Source organism: Panthera leo, chromosome A2, assembly GCF_018350215.1.
Source record: "Panthera leo isolate Ple1 chromosome A2, P.leo_Ple1_pat1.1, whole genome shotgun sequence".
Lineage (NCBI taxonomy): Eukaryota > Metazoa > Chordata > Mammalia > Carnivora > Felidae > Panthera > Panthera leo.
In genome coordinates this window covers 14,437,560-14,456,229 of record NC_056680.1, presented here as the reverse complement: position 1 = coordinate 14,456,229, position 18,670 = coordinate 14,437,560, and the positions used below count along the sequence as shown (strand labels likewise).

Genomic DNA, 18,670 nt, shown 5'->3' with positions numbered 1-18,670 from the left:
GGCATTAAGGGAGGGGATGGATGGTGAGTTGATTGAGGAGGTGGAGTCCATAGGATTTGAAAAGGGACTGAGCAGGAGGGCCTCCATTATCTACTCTGGGCAAGGAGAGGTGAGGCGGGGAGGGGGGCAGGGCCTGTACAAAGACCAGGCAGTGCAGGTTAACTCTGCAAGAACCAGATGGTGGGTGTGTGCAGCCCTGTGAGCCCTGTCCTGGTTGAGCCCAGGAACTAAAATTCACCTCTGGTGCCTCTTGAAGATCAAGTAAGATTATGAGAGAATTGGGTCTCCACTTCTCTAGTGGGGAACCGATGAAGGTGTCACTTTCCCCTCCGTGCTTTCAGAAAGCCCCCCACTGCAACCCAGTGGGACTGAGTAGATGGCAAGCGTCCCCACACATGAGGGACATTCCTACAAGGATATCTTCTGAGCTCTTTATGTTTTCACAAGTAAATTTTAGGCAGAAAAGGTTAATCCTTTATTCAGGGAACAGGAGAGGGACAGTGATATGTAAATAAATATGACAGGGCTTGACTTCTTTCTTATTTGAGGGATTAAGTCAGTAGTTGATAGTATTAAAAGAGCCAGTTCCCAAGAAAACACTTTAATTTTTTTTTAACATTTATTTATTTTTGAGACAGAAAGAGTGTGAGAGAGGGAGGGGCAGAGAGAGGGAGACACAGAATCTGAAGCAGGCTCCAGGCTCTGAGCTGTCAGCGCAGAGCCTGACGCGGGGTTCAAACCCACAAAGTAGGACCCTTAACCAAATGAGCCACCTAGGCACCCCCCCCCCACTAAGAAAACCCTTTAAACTTTGTTTTTCTGGAAAGTCAGAACTAGATGGACATCATCGCTTTCTTCCCCATTCCCTGCCTCTCTCCCCTCAAGGACGCCCCTCCCCACCTGACCTCCGCAATGATCACCCACCTATTTCTCTGTAGCCACGGACACTTGTGCTGTCACTAAAGAAACAAACAAAACTCAGGTCCTGCAAGCCCACCCTCCTCGGATCTGAGCCTGGATCTACAGCCCCTGCAGCAGCCTTCTCCCCTCCCCGCCCCCTTCACTGCCTGCCTCCCATGGTCCCCTGGAGCTTTCTAGTTGGGTTCTCCCCTGCCATACCCCACAGCTGCTTTTGCAGAGAGCAACAGCGGTCTAATGACTAAGCCCACATTTCACCCCCATGACTACTTCTCTTTTTTCCTCGACCTACCTGGTAATTCTTTCCATCTCCTCCTTTTCCTGTCCCTTATGTTGGTTTTCCAGCACTCAGGGGGCGTGGCCTACCTCTCATAAATACAGGTGCAGGCACAGGTGGATACGAACACCCCACATGCCGATGACACATGAATACCTGTCTCCCACCCAGACCGGCCAGCTCAATCCCAACTCCCAATAAGCAGCGACTTCACATCTGTGCTTGGCTAGATCAGGGACCCAGGCTGGGTCAGGCTTTCCACCTGCCACTCTGCATACTGTGCTTGGGAGAATGTGGTGCCATCTATTGTGCTGCCCACATGATTTGGGAGTGGCCCTGGCCTCTTTCTCTCACAGCCACATCCAGTGGTCAGGGATCCTGGGGACTCTCCCTCTGGCTGCCCTGCGGCTGCTCTGTGTCCACCTGGATGGGGACAGCTCTCCCCACTGCCTCCCCTGCCTGTCTGGCCCTGCCCTCCAGCAGGCCACTCTCTCAGCCCAGCTGGAACAGCTTTTTCAAGTTTCAGAGCCAAATGTCTTGTTTCTCTGCTTAAACTAAGTGGAGGGGCACCCGGGTGGCTCAGTCAGTTGAGCGCCCAACTCTTGATTTCGGCTCAGGTCACGATCCCAGGGTCATGGGATCGAGTCCTGCATTGGGCACTGCCCTGAGCGTGGAGTCTGCTTAAGATTGTCTCTCTCTCCCCAGCTTGTGCTCTCTCTCTCTCAAAAAAATTCTCTAAGTGAATTAATTCATCTTTGCCGGTACCCTCTGGATCAAGCTTTTCCTCTCTGACTTTATAGTAGCAGTTCCCCTCCCAACACACAACAACACAGTCCCAGGCACACCAACACAGCCCTGCACCCACGCTAGGCTCCCACTCACATTTGTGTCCATGTGAATGAATCGTCCATGTCCTGGCGTGAGTATCTGGAAATGTGCCCTCCTCTCCCTTCTGCAGGCACGGTTCAGGGCTTCAGCCTTCTCCAGGGCCATGTGCCACCCCAGACCTGCCCTGTCCAGGCCTTCGTGTGGACCCAGCCATGAACTCTGAGCTCTGCCCACATGGCTGCACTGATCTGTGTCCTGTCTGCACTCCCTGGACTGCCCTCCTGTGTGGCACCTGGGCCACTATCAAAGTGGGTGACTCAGTGTGTGTTACCGGATAAAAGGAAGCCTTCCTTTCCCCTCAGGAGTTCTGTGTTCAGACATGGAGTGTTCAGATATGACCCCAGTGCTGATAATCTGTTGTGGTTGTTTTCGCTCTGACGGCAGACGCTGATTTAGTCCCATCTTTCTTATCTAGGGTTAAGCATCCATGGCATTCAAGAAGAATGTCCCCCCAATGCTCAGCTCATGCGGCTGGATAACATGCTGCTGGCCGAGGGCGTATCCAGGCCGGAGAGGCGGGGAAGAGGAGGCCCGGTAGCAGCGGCCAACACAGCAACACCAGGTGGCTGTTCAAATGACAATAGCCTTGAACACTCTGACTACAGGGCCAAGCTGTCCCAGATCCGACAGATTTACCACTCTGAGCTAGAGAAATATGAACAGGTGATCTTTCTGCATGGAAGAGTTTCTATCATGTGAATGCGCATTTGTCAGAGCAAAACGTGGAACACTAACCCCCTTTCTTTTGTGGCACAGACCGGGGAGTACACGCACTTGGTCTCACGGCAAAGGTGGCCAATTTTGCTGGAAACCCTTTGCATTCACTTCTCAGTAGCCAGCCTGTGCGGAGGCCTCGGGGGGTGGCAGGTGGCTGGTCCCGCGTGGAGCCCCGAGCCAGCCCGCTGGGTGGTCACAAGCTGGCATGTGCGTCCCCACCCTAGGCCTGCCGCGAGTTCACCACGCACGTCACCAACCTTCTCCGGGAGCAGAGCAGGATGAGGCCCGTCTCGCCCAAGGAGATCGAGCGCATGGTCAGTGTCATCCACGGCAAGTTCAGTGCCATCCAGATGCAGCTGAAGCAGAGCACCTGCGAGGCCGTGATGACCCTGCGTTCACGGTTCCTTGATGCCAGGTCAGGCCCTGAGCACTGCCCGCAACCCCAGGGTCAGCTCTTAAGAAGAAGAAACGGCTGCTGGCTTGGGTTTAAGTTCTGGGGGCCTCCGAGCCTGTCCAGGGGCTCCACCCATGGCTGTGGGCATAGCCCTCACACAGCCTCTTGGGAGGCAATTCAGAAGTGTTGACTGCTGCTGTTATAACCGCTAGAAAATCACAGATGGGCGTGAGGGGACATCACTAGAGGCCAGTGTGTACACACTGGCTGAGGCTGTCCATCTTTGCAGGCGTAAGCGGCGGAATTTCAGCAAGCGGGCCACGGAAGTGCTGAATGAGTATTTTTATTCCCATTTGAACAACCCTTATCCCAGTGAAGAAGCCAAAGAAAGGCTGGCCAGGAAGGGCGGCATCACAGTCTCCCAGGTGACGGTCCTCTCCTGCCATGCCTTCCTGAACATAGAAGGGGGAGAAGGTCACGTCCAGTGAGGAGGACACCCAGGGAAGTTCATCAACTGTGTGGAGCACACAGGTGGCGCGTGAGGTCCCTGACACAAGACCAGTGGAGTGTAGAGGGTGGCCCTCTGTGAATTGCAGTCCTTAGCGTCTAATATCATGCTTGTATGGCGGGGATGTCCTGTGTTGCGTGAGAGAGGTGAGGGTGTAAGCGGAGGCGAAGAAAAAGAGCTTGGAGCAAAATTAGGACTTAATTTAGACCAGCTCTCGTGCCAAAGTACCCGTTCAGCTATACTGGGAGAGGTTTGAATGCACGGGTGCTTGATTGTTTCTCCGGTATTCCAGACTGTGTGGCCAGGGTTGTAGGACATCTGACAACATCTGGCTCCACATGGGGAGTGGTGGTACAGATCAGAGCTGGGACCTGGACGACCTTGGGAGACCCGGGGAGTCTGGACTGCCAGTGTTCTCGGTGGAATTGGGGGCAAGGGAGGTGGCGCTGAGACAAGAGCCCAAGAAACATCTCAGGAGGTTTACAGTGGAATGGTGAGTACAGGCAGCTGACGGTGCGAGGCCGGGGCAGGCCACACCGCAGGGCAGCACCTGGGCCTGTGGCCCCAGGGTGACTGGCACTAATTCTAGCTCATCGCGCATCACCTTCCGCTCGGAGGCGGCCCCTCCTCCAGCTTTTGAAAGGCAGTTGGGTGGCCTGACTTTCCAGCCCAGCCCGGCTGCCTTCAGAACCTGTGCCTTTAGCCAGAAGCCTCTGCCCTGGCTTGGGCCAAGTCTAGCTGCGACTTCATGACAAGGGCACGCAGGAGCCCCACAGGGTTACACAGGCAGCAGGACCTTGCTGACACAGCTGACTGCATTCACTGGGGAACTGCTCTGCGTCCTCGGCACCAAGGCCAGAGCTGAGGTCAGGTGCACTTGCGAAGCGCAGCGGCCACCTCGTGCAGTTGTCTGGAGGCCACCCAGACTCGTTTCAGAGCCCGGCGCCTACGGAAAGCGGATGGGTCTCGGGTCTAGACTTCGTCTAAGGGGAGGGTCCGTTGGAAACAAAAGCTTGAAAAGCCCTGGCCACCTTCCGGTGACTCCGACTGACCGAGCAGCAGAATTCTGTGCTGGGAGCCGCTCCTCACTGTGGCGGGTCCCCCGTGACCCGGGACGGCCTGAAGTGGCGGACGGTCAGCAGAGGGGGGATTCTGAATTTGGGGTGCAGATGTGCAAGCCGCGAGGTTCTCATGAGGAGAGGGTAAGGGGGGCACCATTAGCGCAAGTGTCCCAAGTGAGGCCGCAGATGTTCTCAAGATAGAATCAGCTGCAGCTGCAGGCTGAGGAGGCCGGAGGGGGTGAGGGGCCGTGGATGAGCCTCAGATGGGGTGCTGAGGGGAACCTGGGCAGCAGCTGTAGCTGGCTTGGCCGACAGGGCCAGAGGGACAAGGTAGGGGTGGCCAGTGGCTCCCAGCTGCACTGTTCAAGAGGACAGCCGAGAGCCTGTGCTGTGCCCACACGTGCTTGAGGTGCCCATGTTGGGGTGCAGACCCTGGCCCGGGACCAGCTCTTTCCCCAGCCACCGGGACCCCTATCTGCTCAGGACAGGGCCAGCCTCCCTGCCTCGCCTACACACGAAGTTTGCTCTGCCAGTTAAATTCACATGGAAAACTGCTTGCTACCATTCCTCTGCATACTTCGTTCCACAAAGACGTTCCAGCACATTCCGTGTAGGTAAGTGGGAAGCAAGTGCTGCTCTGGCCACCCTCACACCCAGGGGCAGAAGGGAAGAGACACTGTTTGAGGGACAGGAGCACACACAGAGCTTTTTCTTTTCATGGTTAACACAGAAGATAATGTGGGGACATTAAAGGAATACATTTTTAGAAAAGAAAAGGTCATCGAAACCCTGCCACCGTAACTCAACTGTTTATGACTGTTGGTTAAACCACATATATTTCACGGCAGGGCCCCAGGCCTTACTGTGGGATATTAAAGTGTTTCTAGTTGTGTATGTCTCCGTGGAAGGCGCTGGCCCTGGGGTCTCACTGATTCTGCCCCCAGGGGAAGTTTCCATTGTCACAATCCTTGGGTGGGGTTGGATGGAGGCCAAGGATGCTGGTCAGTGCCCTCCCGTGCTCAGGACAGCCCCGCTGCAGAGAACGACCCAGGAGGAGAAGCCCTGGCCCAGTCCTGGTACAGGTTTGGAGGCCGCTGGGCTCGGCCCGCTTGGCCCTGGGCCAGCTCCTGCACCCGCCGGGCCTGCCTGCTTGTAGGATGGCTGTGACGGCGGCTGTCCCCAGCTGCTCTGAGGACAGGGGCAAGGTGCAAGTGAAAAGGCACTGAGCTCAGCGCTCGACTCCTCCCCACTGCCCTGTCTGTCTGTCCGTCCGTGTCATCCTTTGATAAGTTGTGGATCCAGTGTGTTTTTTCCTTAGACCGAATTCCCAGGGATGTGGTTAGTGGGTCCCAGGGGATATGTGTCTCCCTGACTCTCACTTTCCCTAAAGAGGAATCCAGAATTCAGTCTGTTCCTGCCCCTGCAGGGAGTGGGTGCTCGTCTCTCCACGTGTCCGACGCGCCTGTGTCCTTCCAGCCACTTCCCGTCCCTGGCTCTCAGGCCTTCCTCTGCCACAGGGCAGGCCGGCTCCGAGGTGGCCCCCACCCGCTGCGGCCACTGCCCTGGGTCCACGGTTCAGTCAGCACCAGCTTCTCAGTCCCGGCCTCTCACCTGGCCCCAGGGCCCCGTGTTGCCACTCAGAGATGTTCCTCCTGGACAGTGGGAGCACGGGCACCTCAGAGAGTGTGCCCATCTGTTCACATTATCTCATTACTGGTCAGCTTTCCCAGTGACTTCTTTCTCTGTGTGTCCACAGGTCTCTAACTGGTTTGGCAACAAAAGAATTCGGTATAAAAAGAACATGGGGAAGTTTCAAGAAGAAGCTACCATTTATACGACTAAAATGGCAGTCGGGGGCCTGGGGAGCCAGGCTAGCTGCCCATCGACACCCAGCTCCGGTGAGTGAGGCCGCCCAGCCCAGGCACTGTCCTTCATGCATGGCCATGCCCACTGAGCTGCAGGGGAAGGGGCGAGGAGGCCAGGGGAGCCAGATGCTGGGAGCTGTGCCCACCACCCCTTCCTGGCTGAGGGGCTGGTAGATCCCACCTGAGGAGTCTCTGTCACTTCTGGGGCTGGAACATCTGTCCCAACACTTCCCACCCCTTCCAGGTTCCTCTGGTCCCTTCCCGCTGACCAGTGCCGGGGATGCACTTGTCACCCTGCAGACACTGGCCTCTCTCCGCCCCGCCCCTGCGGGAGGCAGCTTACGGTCTCAGGTGAGTTTCAGGGCACAATTCGAGGATGCCCTTGGGGTCTCCAACTCAGTATTGGGACAGATATGCAGAGCCCAGGTGGGTGGTGGGTCCTTGGAGTGGGTCATCTTGCCAGCCACGTCTCGGCCTCCACAAGCCTCCCTCAGAGGTCCCAGCAATGAGTAAGGGCCCACTGGGTACGTGGTTCATCGTCCTGATGGCTGCAGTTGGACAGAGCTGCCCCAGGGGCACGGCCCTGTGAGGCCCACTTTGTAAAGACCTGTGCGCTTCACTCCCAGTCCCAGAACTCGGTAGTTCACAGTAGCTGCTGGGTGGTGGGCCCGAGGCAAGGGCTGGGGCTGGTGGGATGGAGCCCTCCCTCCCAGTGGACATCTGTACCCCAAGGGGGTAAGAGGGGACAGGCAGACAAGGCCCTGACCATTGGAACATGAAGGCTCTCTAGGCTCAGACCCTTTGCCATGTCAGTGCCTTGGCCTTGCCATAGCCCAGCTGCCCCCTCCCCAGGGCCCAGCTGGGCCAGAGTGAAGATCTGTTTTGGTGACTGGAAAGAAAACGAGCCAGGAATCATGGGCACCTCAGATGTGCCCTCTGGAACCTTCTCAGGATGTTGGGCAGTGTGTTGGACCAGCCAGGACTGGGGGGCCCCATCCGTCTCATGGCCCCTGGTGCCTCCCCTGCATCCCGCTGTCTGTCACAAGGGCCTGGCCCACATGCAGGGTCACCCTAAAGAGGATGTGTGGCATCGGGCAGGGCCTTTGCCCACCATTTTCTTCACACAAGTGTACCCTACTGTGCCAGGTGACCCTCCACTGATTTATCCCCAGCCCCATGTTGGTGCAGGGAGTGGATGCCCCCTGGAGCCATTTGGCGGGACCTGATGCTGGGTGGTGCGTATCCCATCACCATGGCAACACCACAGCCCATAATGAGCACCTGGGCTGAACAGGGAGCTCTGGCGCCACCAGGTGGCCGAGCCTCATCTTGCTCTGTGCGTTCCTTGGGGCTCAGTGACTCAAGTATAGTGGGTGTGAGTATGAGAGTGAATTGGGAGTGAGTGTCCCCCAGCGGGGAGCTGATAGACAAGGTCCGCCCTTACCCCTAGAACCATCCCCAGGAGATCTGGAGCTGCCTAAGTCCTGATGTGGCTTCCCTGTAGGCCTCACACAGCAAGTGGGAATGTCCTCGGTCTGGTGGTGGGCACCCTTGTGCTGGGCAGGCACAGATGCTCTTCCAAGAGAGCAGGTCAAGGGCTGAGGCCACCCCAGCTGGAAGCCATCACCTCTGCCCTGTGCACTCGAGGAACGTCTGGGCTGCCAGTCCCACACCTGGGCACTCACCTGTCACCTCTCAGTCCTGCGGTTGGACCCCTCCCTTCCACCACCCACGGCCTCCTTCCTGGAGCACAGGCCTATGGGTGTCCTTCCGAGGGCAGAGTGTCCCCCAAGGCCAGGCCTCGTCCCCGCTGCTCTCAGACTGATAGCGGAGCACCCCCATGTCCCAGGATGAGGCAGCGCCCTCAGGAAGCCCACAGTCTGTCGATCGCTCACCTGACACTGGCTTGGGGACACGTGCCAAGGAAATAGACCAGGCGAGGTGGGGCAAGGAGCAGGGTCGTGGCCTGGTGGGGTCAGATGAGGAAGAGGGTACAGGCAGGAGGCCTCAGCCTGTAAGGAAAATGCTAGAGAGAGGAAGGTGGAGAGGAGCTTGTGTGGTCTCTGGAGGGACCTAGAACTCAGGGTCACATGGAGGGTGTGACATCACACCTGGGAGCCGGGAGAGGGAATGGCCCTGCTCTCGTGCGCTGCAAACAGGACTCGCCATGGAGCAGGCCACCCGCGAAGAGCCATTTTCAGTGGTGGTTTCCTTACGGTGGGTGGGGGATCCTGTGGACAAACATCCTGAGGCTGTCCCTGTGCCACAGACAAAGCCCCAGGCCTGGTAGCCTTGGCTGTCACCCTGCTGGCTGCCGAGCCAGACCACCATCCAGCCAGGGTTCCAAGCCCCTTCCCGGTCATTGCGTCTGGCCGTGATGTTTCAGGGACTGTCATCAGCTCCGGGCCTGACAGGGTCTGCGTCCCCCTCAGAAAGTGTAGAAGCCTTGGCTGTGCCACGATGCCATATCAGTCCCTGACCAGAGCCCCGTAGGTGGCCAGTGGAGGCCGCTTCCTGCCGAGGAAGCAGGTCCACATCAGGGGTCAGGTGGCAAGGCCACCTGTAACTCAAGAGGGACCCCTGGGTCTGCCCCCTGTCTCCTGGCTCCTCTCCTCGGTTCTCGGGGACGTGGGGTGGGACGGGCCGTCGGTATCATGGGCGGCCTTCTGACGCTCAGTCTCTGTCTTCTCAGGCCAGGGGCAGCCGGCTGGGAGCCGCCCCCCCGGTGTTGACCGCTTCCCCCTCCGGAGACCCCGGGAGCATCAACTCAGATGCATCTAATTAAGTTTGGGGGACAAGCAGGACAGCAGACTGCGTGACCCGCCACAGTTTGCTGGCACTTGACCTTTTACTGCGCGTGCAGCCCATTATACCTCAGAAAACCCAGAACCGTTGGGTTGCTGCTGTCCGTTGCTTGCCGGCTGGGATTCGAAATGGTCTGAGATGCTCTCATTTTCTCGATTCAGTTTGGGTTTTTTTTTTTTTTCATAGTAATTTTATGATAAGACTGTGCATTGTTTCTTCTAGGACTTGTCACAATCCTCCCATTACAATTTTTGACTTCTTTTCACGTTGATGTTGTTCACACAAGGTTTGTTTCCGGCCACGGTGGTAGCTGGGCGGTGTCCGAGCCGTGAGTCTGTCCGCTCGTTTGTCCCTCCGTGTGCCGACTGGCCCGGACGCCGCCTTCCCCACTCGCTTCTGCTGTATCATTTCATTATGCTTTTGTTTAAGTCTGTTGTGAGCTCAGAATTTTACTGGGAATTGGTTTTGTATTTTTCTCTGTTAATATAAGTTCTTCCATTCTCAGTTGACGTGTCACTAAAGACAATAAATTTCCCAAGTGCTTTCCTGCGTCTGTGCTCATGAAGTGCTGAGCCCCCGAGGCCTTCCCTGATTCCTGGGAGTCCTTCTTGGTCCCCTCACCCCTCTCCTCCTCTGCCTCCTCGTCCCTCTCCGCCAGCGAGCGTGGGGGTCAAGAGGAGCTCTGCCCAGCCACGGGTTTGTCACCACACCGTGTCCACACTCCATCTCTGTTGCTATTGAAGAGCTGGGAAGTGACTCTGTCGTGCGGGTGGTACAAAAGGGCCTGCGTAGAAAGCATCACAACCCGCCTGGGCCGGGCCCCTTCTCCGTAGGTGACCACTGCCGGGCAGGGCTCAGCGTATCCTGCCAAGATGGCCTGTGATATATCCCAGCGTGCGTGTCCCCACCTTGCACACGCTGCTGTTCTCCGCACGGTACAGCTTGGGGCAGCCACCGCCTCTGTGTCTGACCAGGATTTTCCTCCAGCGAACGAAGCACCATGGCAGGAGCCCCTCGGCCTCAGCGCTGAACATGTAGTTGGGGCCCACGTCAGTGGCTGTGCGCCCACGATGCCACTCGGCTCGGGGCCTCTGTGGGGCTGCTCTGGGAACCTGCCCCAGCCAGGCGTTTGCACAGTCGCTGGCGTGGCTGCCCTTCCTCTTCCCTCACTGCCTTGCAAGCCTTCAGGGCAGCCGAGGGGCAGCCATCAGGGGCCTCCCGGTGTAGCAGTGGTTTCCCCCTTGCCCTCCCAGCAATACTTCACCACGTCCCTGCCAGCAGGAGCTATTTGGGTGCTGGGCAGCTCCAAAACTACAGCTGGCCGGGGGGAGGGGTGTCTCAGTCGGTCCAGGCAGTTGTGGGACAGGAGGGACATCTGAGGTGAGGCGTGGTTCCCTTGCCAGCCCTTTGGCCTTGGCCGGGTCTGTTCAGGTGCCAGCTGGGGACCAGCCCTGCACTGCGGGCTCCTTGCAATGCTCAATGTGGGTTTTTTATTGTTTGCAACCTGAAGGTGGCAGCTGACTCCCTCCCCCTGCCCTAAGTGCCTGTCCCCAGGTCTAACGAGCCTGCTTCCTGGTTCCCTGCAGCCCAAGACTCACTGACAGACCCAGGCCCTGGTCTAGTGAAATTATATTCTAGAGAAAATGGAGAATAAACATGAGCAGAAGTCGGCGGTGCATTCAGGGCTGGCCTCTGGGAAAAGGTGCCTTCACACACCCCCTGCCATTTTTAAAATTTATTTGTTTTGTGAGAGAGACAGAGAGTGGGGGAGAGGCAGAGAGAGAGAGAGAGAATGAGAGAATCCCAAGCAGGCTCTGCACTGTCAGCACAGAGCCCGAAGCAGGGGCTCGATCTCACCAACCATGAGATCGTGACCTGAACTGAAATCAAGAATTGGACACTTAACTGACTGAGCCACCCAGGCTCCCCTTTCTCCTTTATGCAAATTGTGTAAGGGGCGTGCCTGGGTGACTCAGTCGGTTGAGCCTCCAATTTCGGTTTAGGTCATGATTTCACAGTTTGTGGGTTCGAGCCCCACATTGGGCTTTGCACTGACAGCGTAGAGGCTCCTTCAGATTTTCTGTCTCCCTGTCTCTCTCTGTTCCTCTCCGGCTTGTGTGCTCTCTCGCTCTCTCTCTCTCAAAAATAAAAATAAACATTTAAAAAATTGTGATAAATATATATAGCAAAATATGCCATTTTAGTCATTTCAAGTGAATAATTTCAGTGGCATTGATTACATTCACAGTGTGATTGTGAAATCACCACCTCTATCTAGTTCCAGAACATTTCCTTCACCCCAAAGGATACCCCATCCCCACCAGCAGTCACTCCGCATCCCCTCCCCCAGCCCCCGGCAAGCACCGATCTGGCTTCTCTCCCTTCTGTGACTACGGACTTGCCTGTTCTGGACGTTTCATATACTTGGAATCGCACTCTGTGGCCTTTTGTGACTGGCTTCTTTCAGTCAGCATGTTTTTGAGGTTCATCGTGTTGCAGCGTGAGTTAGGGCTTCATTCCTTTTTATGACTGAATATCTCATTGGAGAAGGTGGATTTATATATATATTATATATGTTATATATATTATATATGTTATATATATTATATGTTATATATGTTATATATTATGTATGTTATATATTATGTATGCTATATATTATATATAATATATGTAATATATATAAGACATATATATATATATATATATATATATATATATATATATATATATATAAAACAAATTAAAAACCCTCCTAAAGACCCAGCTCCAGGCCTGCAGCCCAGAGAACCACAGTCCGAATTCACACCATGGCCACAAGAGGGCGCGCGTGAGCGGGAGGCCAAGCCGTAGGAGGGCTCCTGCGTCAGGCTGGGAACCGCAAGTCGCTGCTTTGTGTCTCTCGGGAACCCCCGGTCACCGCTGTCTTCCACGCCCACACCCTCCACCTCTACCTCACACCTCTCTGTTGCCCAGATGACCTGTCCCGGAGCATCCCACCTTCTCTCACCCTCAAGATTTCCCCGGTGTAGCTGTCCCAGACATGGAGGGGCCCCTGGCCAACTCTTTGCTGGGAATCTACCCCCTCCTCCCCCCACCAGAGCTGACTGACTGTGCTCCAGTCTCGGGTTCTTTCTTGAACCAGTCAGTGGCCTTATCGCTCCACTGAACCCACGCTGCTCTGTCTGGCGGTCACTTCTCGATGCTAATGCAGCTTCATTTCCTTCCTGCTCCTGAAATCTAGTCTTCTGTCTTCCATGACATCCTCTCTTGCTTGGTTTCTGTGCCATATTCTGGCTTCTCCGTACTTCCAAATTTCTCTCTCCTGAACACAACTAATACATCCAGCTGTGTGACAGACACCCCAAACCTGACGGCCCAGAGCTGAACTACCTTCCCTCCATGGCATCGTATTCTCCCTGCGGCTCGGTCCACCCCACTCCCACTCAACAGCAAGTCAGGTGTGTACCCCCCCAACCCCGCCTGAATTTGCCCACCCACCACCTGGGTGATCACAGGGCTTGGAGGTGCATGATCAGGGTTTTCATCTGAGGGGACCCATCAGGAGAGGGAACTGGAGGCCACAGCAGAGAGAGGAGATGGGGGCGGGGGGCGGGGAGGGGGGAGGGAGCGCGGTGTGAGAGGTCCAGCGGTTCCTCCACCTACCACCAGGGGTCGCCGTGGCCCGCAGACCCTGCCAGAGAGCACAGAGCTGGGGGTCTGGACGCCTGCCTCTACCAAGGACATAAGACCCCCTCACCTTGTGGCTGTGCTGTCCAAGGGCTGATCCACGTAAAGGGCCGGGCTCGGCAAGAAACGGGACCTCATTCGGCACTATTACTATCATTATTATTCAACTTGTCTCTTGCAATGCGTCTTTTTGAAGTGGGAATAGAAAGTAAAGCTCAGTAGGAATCGTGTGAGACAGCACTGAGACGATGTGCACGTAGGGGGCGCTCTCAGAAGGTGTGGGCTATCCTGTACCCCTTCTGCCGAAGGGACACTAAGACAGGAGGCCGGTCGTCTGAGCAAGATCGGCCTGGCTGTGACTGCCAGAATAAACTGACAGACTTCCCCCGTCTCTCTGTCCGTTCTCCACGGGGACGCCAGAGGGCGATCTTACAACGTAAATCAGATCCAGGCCTATTAGCTAACCTGGTTTCCCTTCTCTTCCCTCTCGGAATCCAATTCCCCCTCCTGTGTCTCCTCCAAGCCCAACAAAGTCGATCTCGTCTGCCTCCTCGCCAACCTCATTACCCGTCCTATAAAGCATTCCCACCCCAGGGCCTTTGCACTGAGTGCCTGCCTGACTGCCCTCTCTTCCCGTCTTTGACTAGAGCTAACTGCTCTACCGCTCCCTCTGCTCCTATCCCACTCCCTCCCAAACCCCTCTTCCCAGGCCCTGACCTCTGAGTCCCAGACTCCAGCATCCTGGGACTTCAGTCTAGCGAGAGGTGGCTAAGATGCTGGGGGCGTTGTCATGTCTCCTGCCTTGCACCTCATTCTCTTCTGGGGTAGAGATAGGGCGATTCCCGCAGTTGCGGGGGCGGGGGCAACTGCCCTGAAATCCTGGGGAGGGGAGTGGACTGTGTGTTCCTAGAGGCAAGGCTGCCCCTCTCTGTCCTCAACCTCACGACTGCCTGGTTGATGGGGAAGTCCTGGGGAGGGCTGAGGGGTGAGGAGAGCTGGGGTCTGTGTGTGGGGAAGGTTTCCGACTTCAATCACCCCACGTTGGTCGTGGGTCGAAGTTTCCCGCAGCTTCTGGCTTAATTTCATGATCTCTCCTGGGGCGGGTAGGGTTAGGGAATCTGGCAGGCAACTGGTCTCTGTCCAACTAGACCCCGCCCCTCATCGACCCACCTCCTCTCAGGGACCTCGGCTCGGCTCGAGTATTCAAGACCCCTAGTCTGGTCCCTCCCCTCGTCTGGCCCCTCTCCTTGTGCGGTCCCGCCCCAGCCCTGGGTTCATCTTCTATTGGGGGTGTTGGGCCCGCCCCCGGATCCTGGCCCCGCCTCTTATCGCCCTGAAGCTTTTCCCCTCGCGAGAGCTGCTCCCAGCCTCGGGCCTTCTCCACCTCCCGGGAAGGCGTCAGGGTCGTCTAGGACAGAGGAGAGGGTCAGAGACTGGGGTTCTGGTGGCTGCCGCCCTGGGTCCCGGACGCCGCCCCCTCCCCCAGGCCCTGGGCTCAGAGGGGCCCAGGTCCAAACCCCTTTCAGGTTTCCCTCCCAACTCACCCGCACCCCAGTCTCCTGCCTCCAAGAATGGCCACAGCCTCCCACCCTTCGCAAAAGATGTGATCCTTGAAATAGGGGGTTTGAGACCCCCCCCCCGCGGGAGTTTGGAGGTTCCCCATGACCAAGCCCTAGTTGAAATTTCCAGATCCCCTGGACCAGTCCACGGGAAGACTTAGAGGGCTGCTAGAGTCCAGGTTGCAGAGGTATATCCAGGCGCAGGTTAAGTGCACTGTGGCAGTTTCAAGGTCCCCGCGTGCAGTTTCAAGATAGGAAGTCCAGTGCCTGATGAGGGCCCATATCCAATCGTTAGTAAAGATTTCTGTTCCCCTAAGACTCCAGGAGGTGTTTCAAGACCCTCCACACCAGAACCCTGGAGGAGGGGTCGGGAGGCCCTCAGACACTGGTGGGGAAATTGAGGCCCTGATTTAGGTGCTTTGGGGAGTTTTAACATCCCCCACTCGATATCACTGCAAAGCTCAGGGGTGGGGGTGGGGGTGGCAGTAGCCTAGGGAGGGGAGCCCAGAACACCTCAACTCAAACCCTGCCCCCTCCTGCATGTTACTGAGGGTGAGAATGCAGTTAGCGAGCACCTACTGCATGCCAACTTGTGTTCACTGAGACCCGAAGAAGCAGAGGTGATTGTTGGGCCTACTGTTCTTCAGCTGAGAGAAACTGAGGCTGTGAAGTTGACAGGGGTCGGGGCCTAGGTTTGACCCAAGAAGCTAGGCTTTGTGTTCAGGGGTCTCTGTGGTGACCCTGCAAGGGTTCATCCAGAGCCCCCAGCCCCACTGAGAGGGACCATGGGAGTCATGGAGGGTGTGTGAGTAAGGGAGTGACTGGAGCTTCTGGAAAGCTGGAGACACTCAGGCCCACCTGCTCCCCCTATGGCCTCCAGGGGATGCCTCAGCCCAAAAGATGAGGTTGCCCAGGCTGCTATCTTGGTTCCAGTAGGAAACAGGCTTCCAAGTCCAGTATCTGCCCCTGTGACCCCAGGATACCAAGTTAACTGGCTGAGCCTCAGTTTCCCCATCTGTCAACTGAGGCAATAACAGAAACAGCCTCACTGGGAGGGATCAGAGAAGAGATGTAAGTAAAGTGCTTTAGCAGTAGGTGCCTAATGGATGTGTGGGCCACCTGCCCGGCCCGTGTGGCTCAGGACAGGTGGATGGGCAAATAGCACCGAAACATGGCCACGAGGCGAAGAACACATTTTGGGAAGAGACACTCAGGTCCCCTTGGGCCACACTGAACCCAAAGGGCCTGGGGGTCATCCAGAGGCCCGGGAGGGGTTGGACGCACAGAGGGGTGTAGGTGCGGGGTGCTCGGGCTGCCTGACCTCCCCTCTGTGTGGTCAAGGGAGCCAGAGCTTCCTGTGAAAAATCTGCCCAATTACAGGCTCTTGGCTGCAGGGAATAATAGCCGTAAAGGGGTGAACTCCCCATCGTCAGGGTCATGCAAGCAGACAAGGGGTCTCCAACAGCAGCTGGACCAGGAGGCCAACCCAAGAGACCCGATTCTTCAAGGACACCCCAGGAGGCAGGTCACAGCCTGACGACATGAGACAGAAGGTAGCACCACCCAGCGGCTAGATTGCTCAGATGACAGGTTCCAAAGAGCTCGAAAACGAGCATTCCTCGGCTCTGGGCACTGGGCAGGCCACTCCTGCTTGGTGAAACGTAAGCTGGGCCTGGCCCCGTGGACTGCGTGTTTTTCCAGTGGCTTCTTCAGCCACAGCCTGACCACAACCTAGATTCCGTTGGGTCGGCCATTTCCAAGTGTTTGTGTTCAGCCGGGCCAGACGGCAGACGGGGGCCAAGGCCAGGGGCCCAGGCCTCCCAAAAGGGAGGAGGAGCACCCTCGGGCCTCTGCCTGGACATCCCCCCGCCTAGAAGCCCCCCATTAAAGCCATTCAGCAGCCAAATGACAAGAAGCTTATGTGTAAAAGCTCCCTGGCCAGGTGCAAACACATGACCCTTGGCAAAGCTGACTTATTTGAGCCTCACTGTTCTGTCCTTCAGACTTTCGGGTTAGCTTGGAACCAGGTCAGCAGGCAGTTTCAAGTAGGAGGCCAGGGTAATGTACGTATGCCTTACCTCCCTACAGCACCCTGGGCAAAGTACTCGCCTCTCTCAGCCTTGGTTTCCTGAGCTTTAAAATGGGGATAATAATGGAACCCTCGAAGGGTTATTAACAGGATGCAAACCAATGCAGAGCAGGTGCTTCACAAACCAGAGGTCTCGTCTGCTCCTCCTGGTTGGATCTGGCTCTCCTTCCCCCATCTGATTAAAGAGCTCCCTGAGGGCAAAGGCCGGGTCCTCAAGAAGCGGTCGTGAGTTGGGGTCTGTCCGACCGTGTCATTCCCCTGCTTAAAATCCTCACGGACAAAAAAAAGTAAACTCTAAAACCAGTCTTCAAGACCTCTGGACATCTGATTTGGGTTTGACAAACTCCTATTCACCCTTCAAAGCCCATATTAAATGCTCGTTTCCCCAGAAAACCTTCCCTGGGTGCTCCTCTCGGTTTTCCCAACCCCTGGCCCCAAAGGCTGGGATATCTGCACCTGTCTTAGTCTTGCTCTTTAGAATTTTGCTCTGTGAGGGCCAGTCCAGGGGCTGAGTCTGTGAATGATCAAGTGTATTTGTAGCCACAGGTCTGCATGTAGACATCACATGGGAACATATGAGCACATCTGTGTGTGTGTGTGTGTGTGTGTGTGTGTGTGTCCGTCCCTGCGCTGGGCCCCAGGATAAGCCGCCAGGCCAACTTCCCCCAGACCATCTGAGACATCCACGTCTTTACAAGGCTGGGAGAGTGGGCTGAGCAGGGGCCCTTTACGAGGGAGCCTCGCTCGGCTGGGAACTCATTGCTCCGCCAACGTTCAACCGGAAAAAACCGGAGGTATGAGCAGCCGGCCTCAGCTCCCACCACGCTGGCACCAGGTCTTGAGCTGCACCATTAACGCTCGAGCTCCATCTGGGGCAAAAGGGGAGGCTGGGATCCGGGGAAGGGCTGAGTGCTGAGTGGGAGCTCCCCTCCCACGCCTTGATGGAGGCCCCACCAGGCAGCCTTCGAGGACATACCTGAGGTTCGGCAGCACCCGGCCTGCCAGCCCCCAGGGCTGAGTCAGCAGGAAGGGATTCGGGACTTCCTGGGAAAGGCCGCTGGGACCTTGAGGCCCCCTCCCCAGCTTCCAGCCCCCCGCCCACGCCCTCCCCAGGGCTCCAAAAGGGTAGGAGGTGCCACACGTGTCCGGCTGTGGCCCAGTGTGCTCGGAGGGACTGAATCGTGGGAGGTCGTGGCGGGGGGGGGGGGGTTACGATCAGTCCTGACTCGGGCCGTTCCAGCCATCTGGGGGTCAGAACATCCCCAAGTGCAGGGAGACTGTGGCTGTGCCCATGCTACATGACGCACAGGTGCGCTTGGCTGCACGCACACGGGCCTGCGTGTCAGGCGTGCGTCCCCCCCCCGGGGTGGCTGGTAAGGGTGCACGTCCAGCGTATTCCCCACATCCGGCAAGTCGGATGGGGGGTTGGTGACCGCACGTGGGGCTATAATGGAGAGTGACAGCATCACCCAAATGGGTGACGAAAAGGGGTCCCCAGTGGTGTGGGAGGGCATGTCTGGGGAGGACAGGGACGGGGTGTGACGAGCACAGTGTGACCTTGGGACGGATGATGAGGGAGACTGGTTCCACCGTGCGTGGCTCCATGTGGTGGTCGTGACCCTGGGTAGGACAGTGTGTGTGGTCCGGCATATACACCAACATGTAGGTGCCTGGTCCTTCCCTCATCTTTGGGTCTCCTCCCTCCTGCCTGCTCAGACCTCCCACCCCAGGCCCTGGGAGAGGGGTCAGGCAGCAGGACGTCAGCATTCACCTGGACTGCTCTCTCTCTGCTGGCACCCTGCCTCTGTTTCCACCACTCCCCCCAGCCGACGGAGGCCAGGTCTCCCCGCCAGGCTGGCTCCAGTCTTTGGGGTCTGAGACTGGGACGTACCCAACTCC

At 56.9% G+C, this 18,670-nt stretch overlaps 1 protein-coding gene across 4 annotated transcripts in view; it reads left to right on the top strand.

The window, feature by feature from the left end:
- The window catches only part of PBX4 (PBX homeobox 4), a 53,341-nt gene that overhangs the window by 33,998 nt on the left and 673 nt on the right, over window positions 1–18,670 (top strand). For 2 of the 4 annotated variants that reach the window (XM_042929026.1, XM_042929028.1), the window contains exons 3-7: window positions 2,499–2,746; window positions 3,025–3,215; window positions 3,484–3,619; window positions 6,520–6,661; window positions 6,873–6,979. In XM_042929026.1, the coding sequence (XP_042784960.1) occupies window positions 2,499–2,746; window positions 3,025–3,215; window positions 3,484–3,619; window positions 6,520–6,661; window positions 6,873–6,979 (824 nt within the window). Of the gene's footprint in view, window positions 1–2,498; window positions 2,747–3,024; window positions 3,216–3,483; window positions 3,620–6,519; window positions 6,662–6,872; window positions 6,980–9,320; window positions 9,979–18,670 lie in introns of those variants that run through there. The other 2 variants (XM_042929027.1, XM_042929029.1) reach the window with 2 other exon arrangements.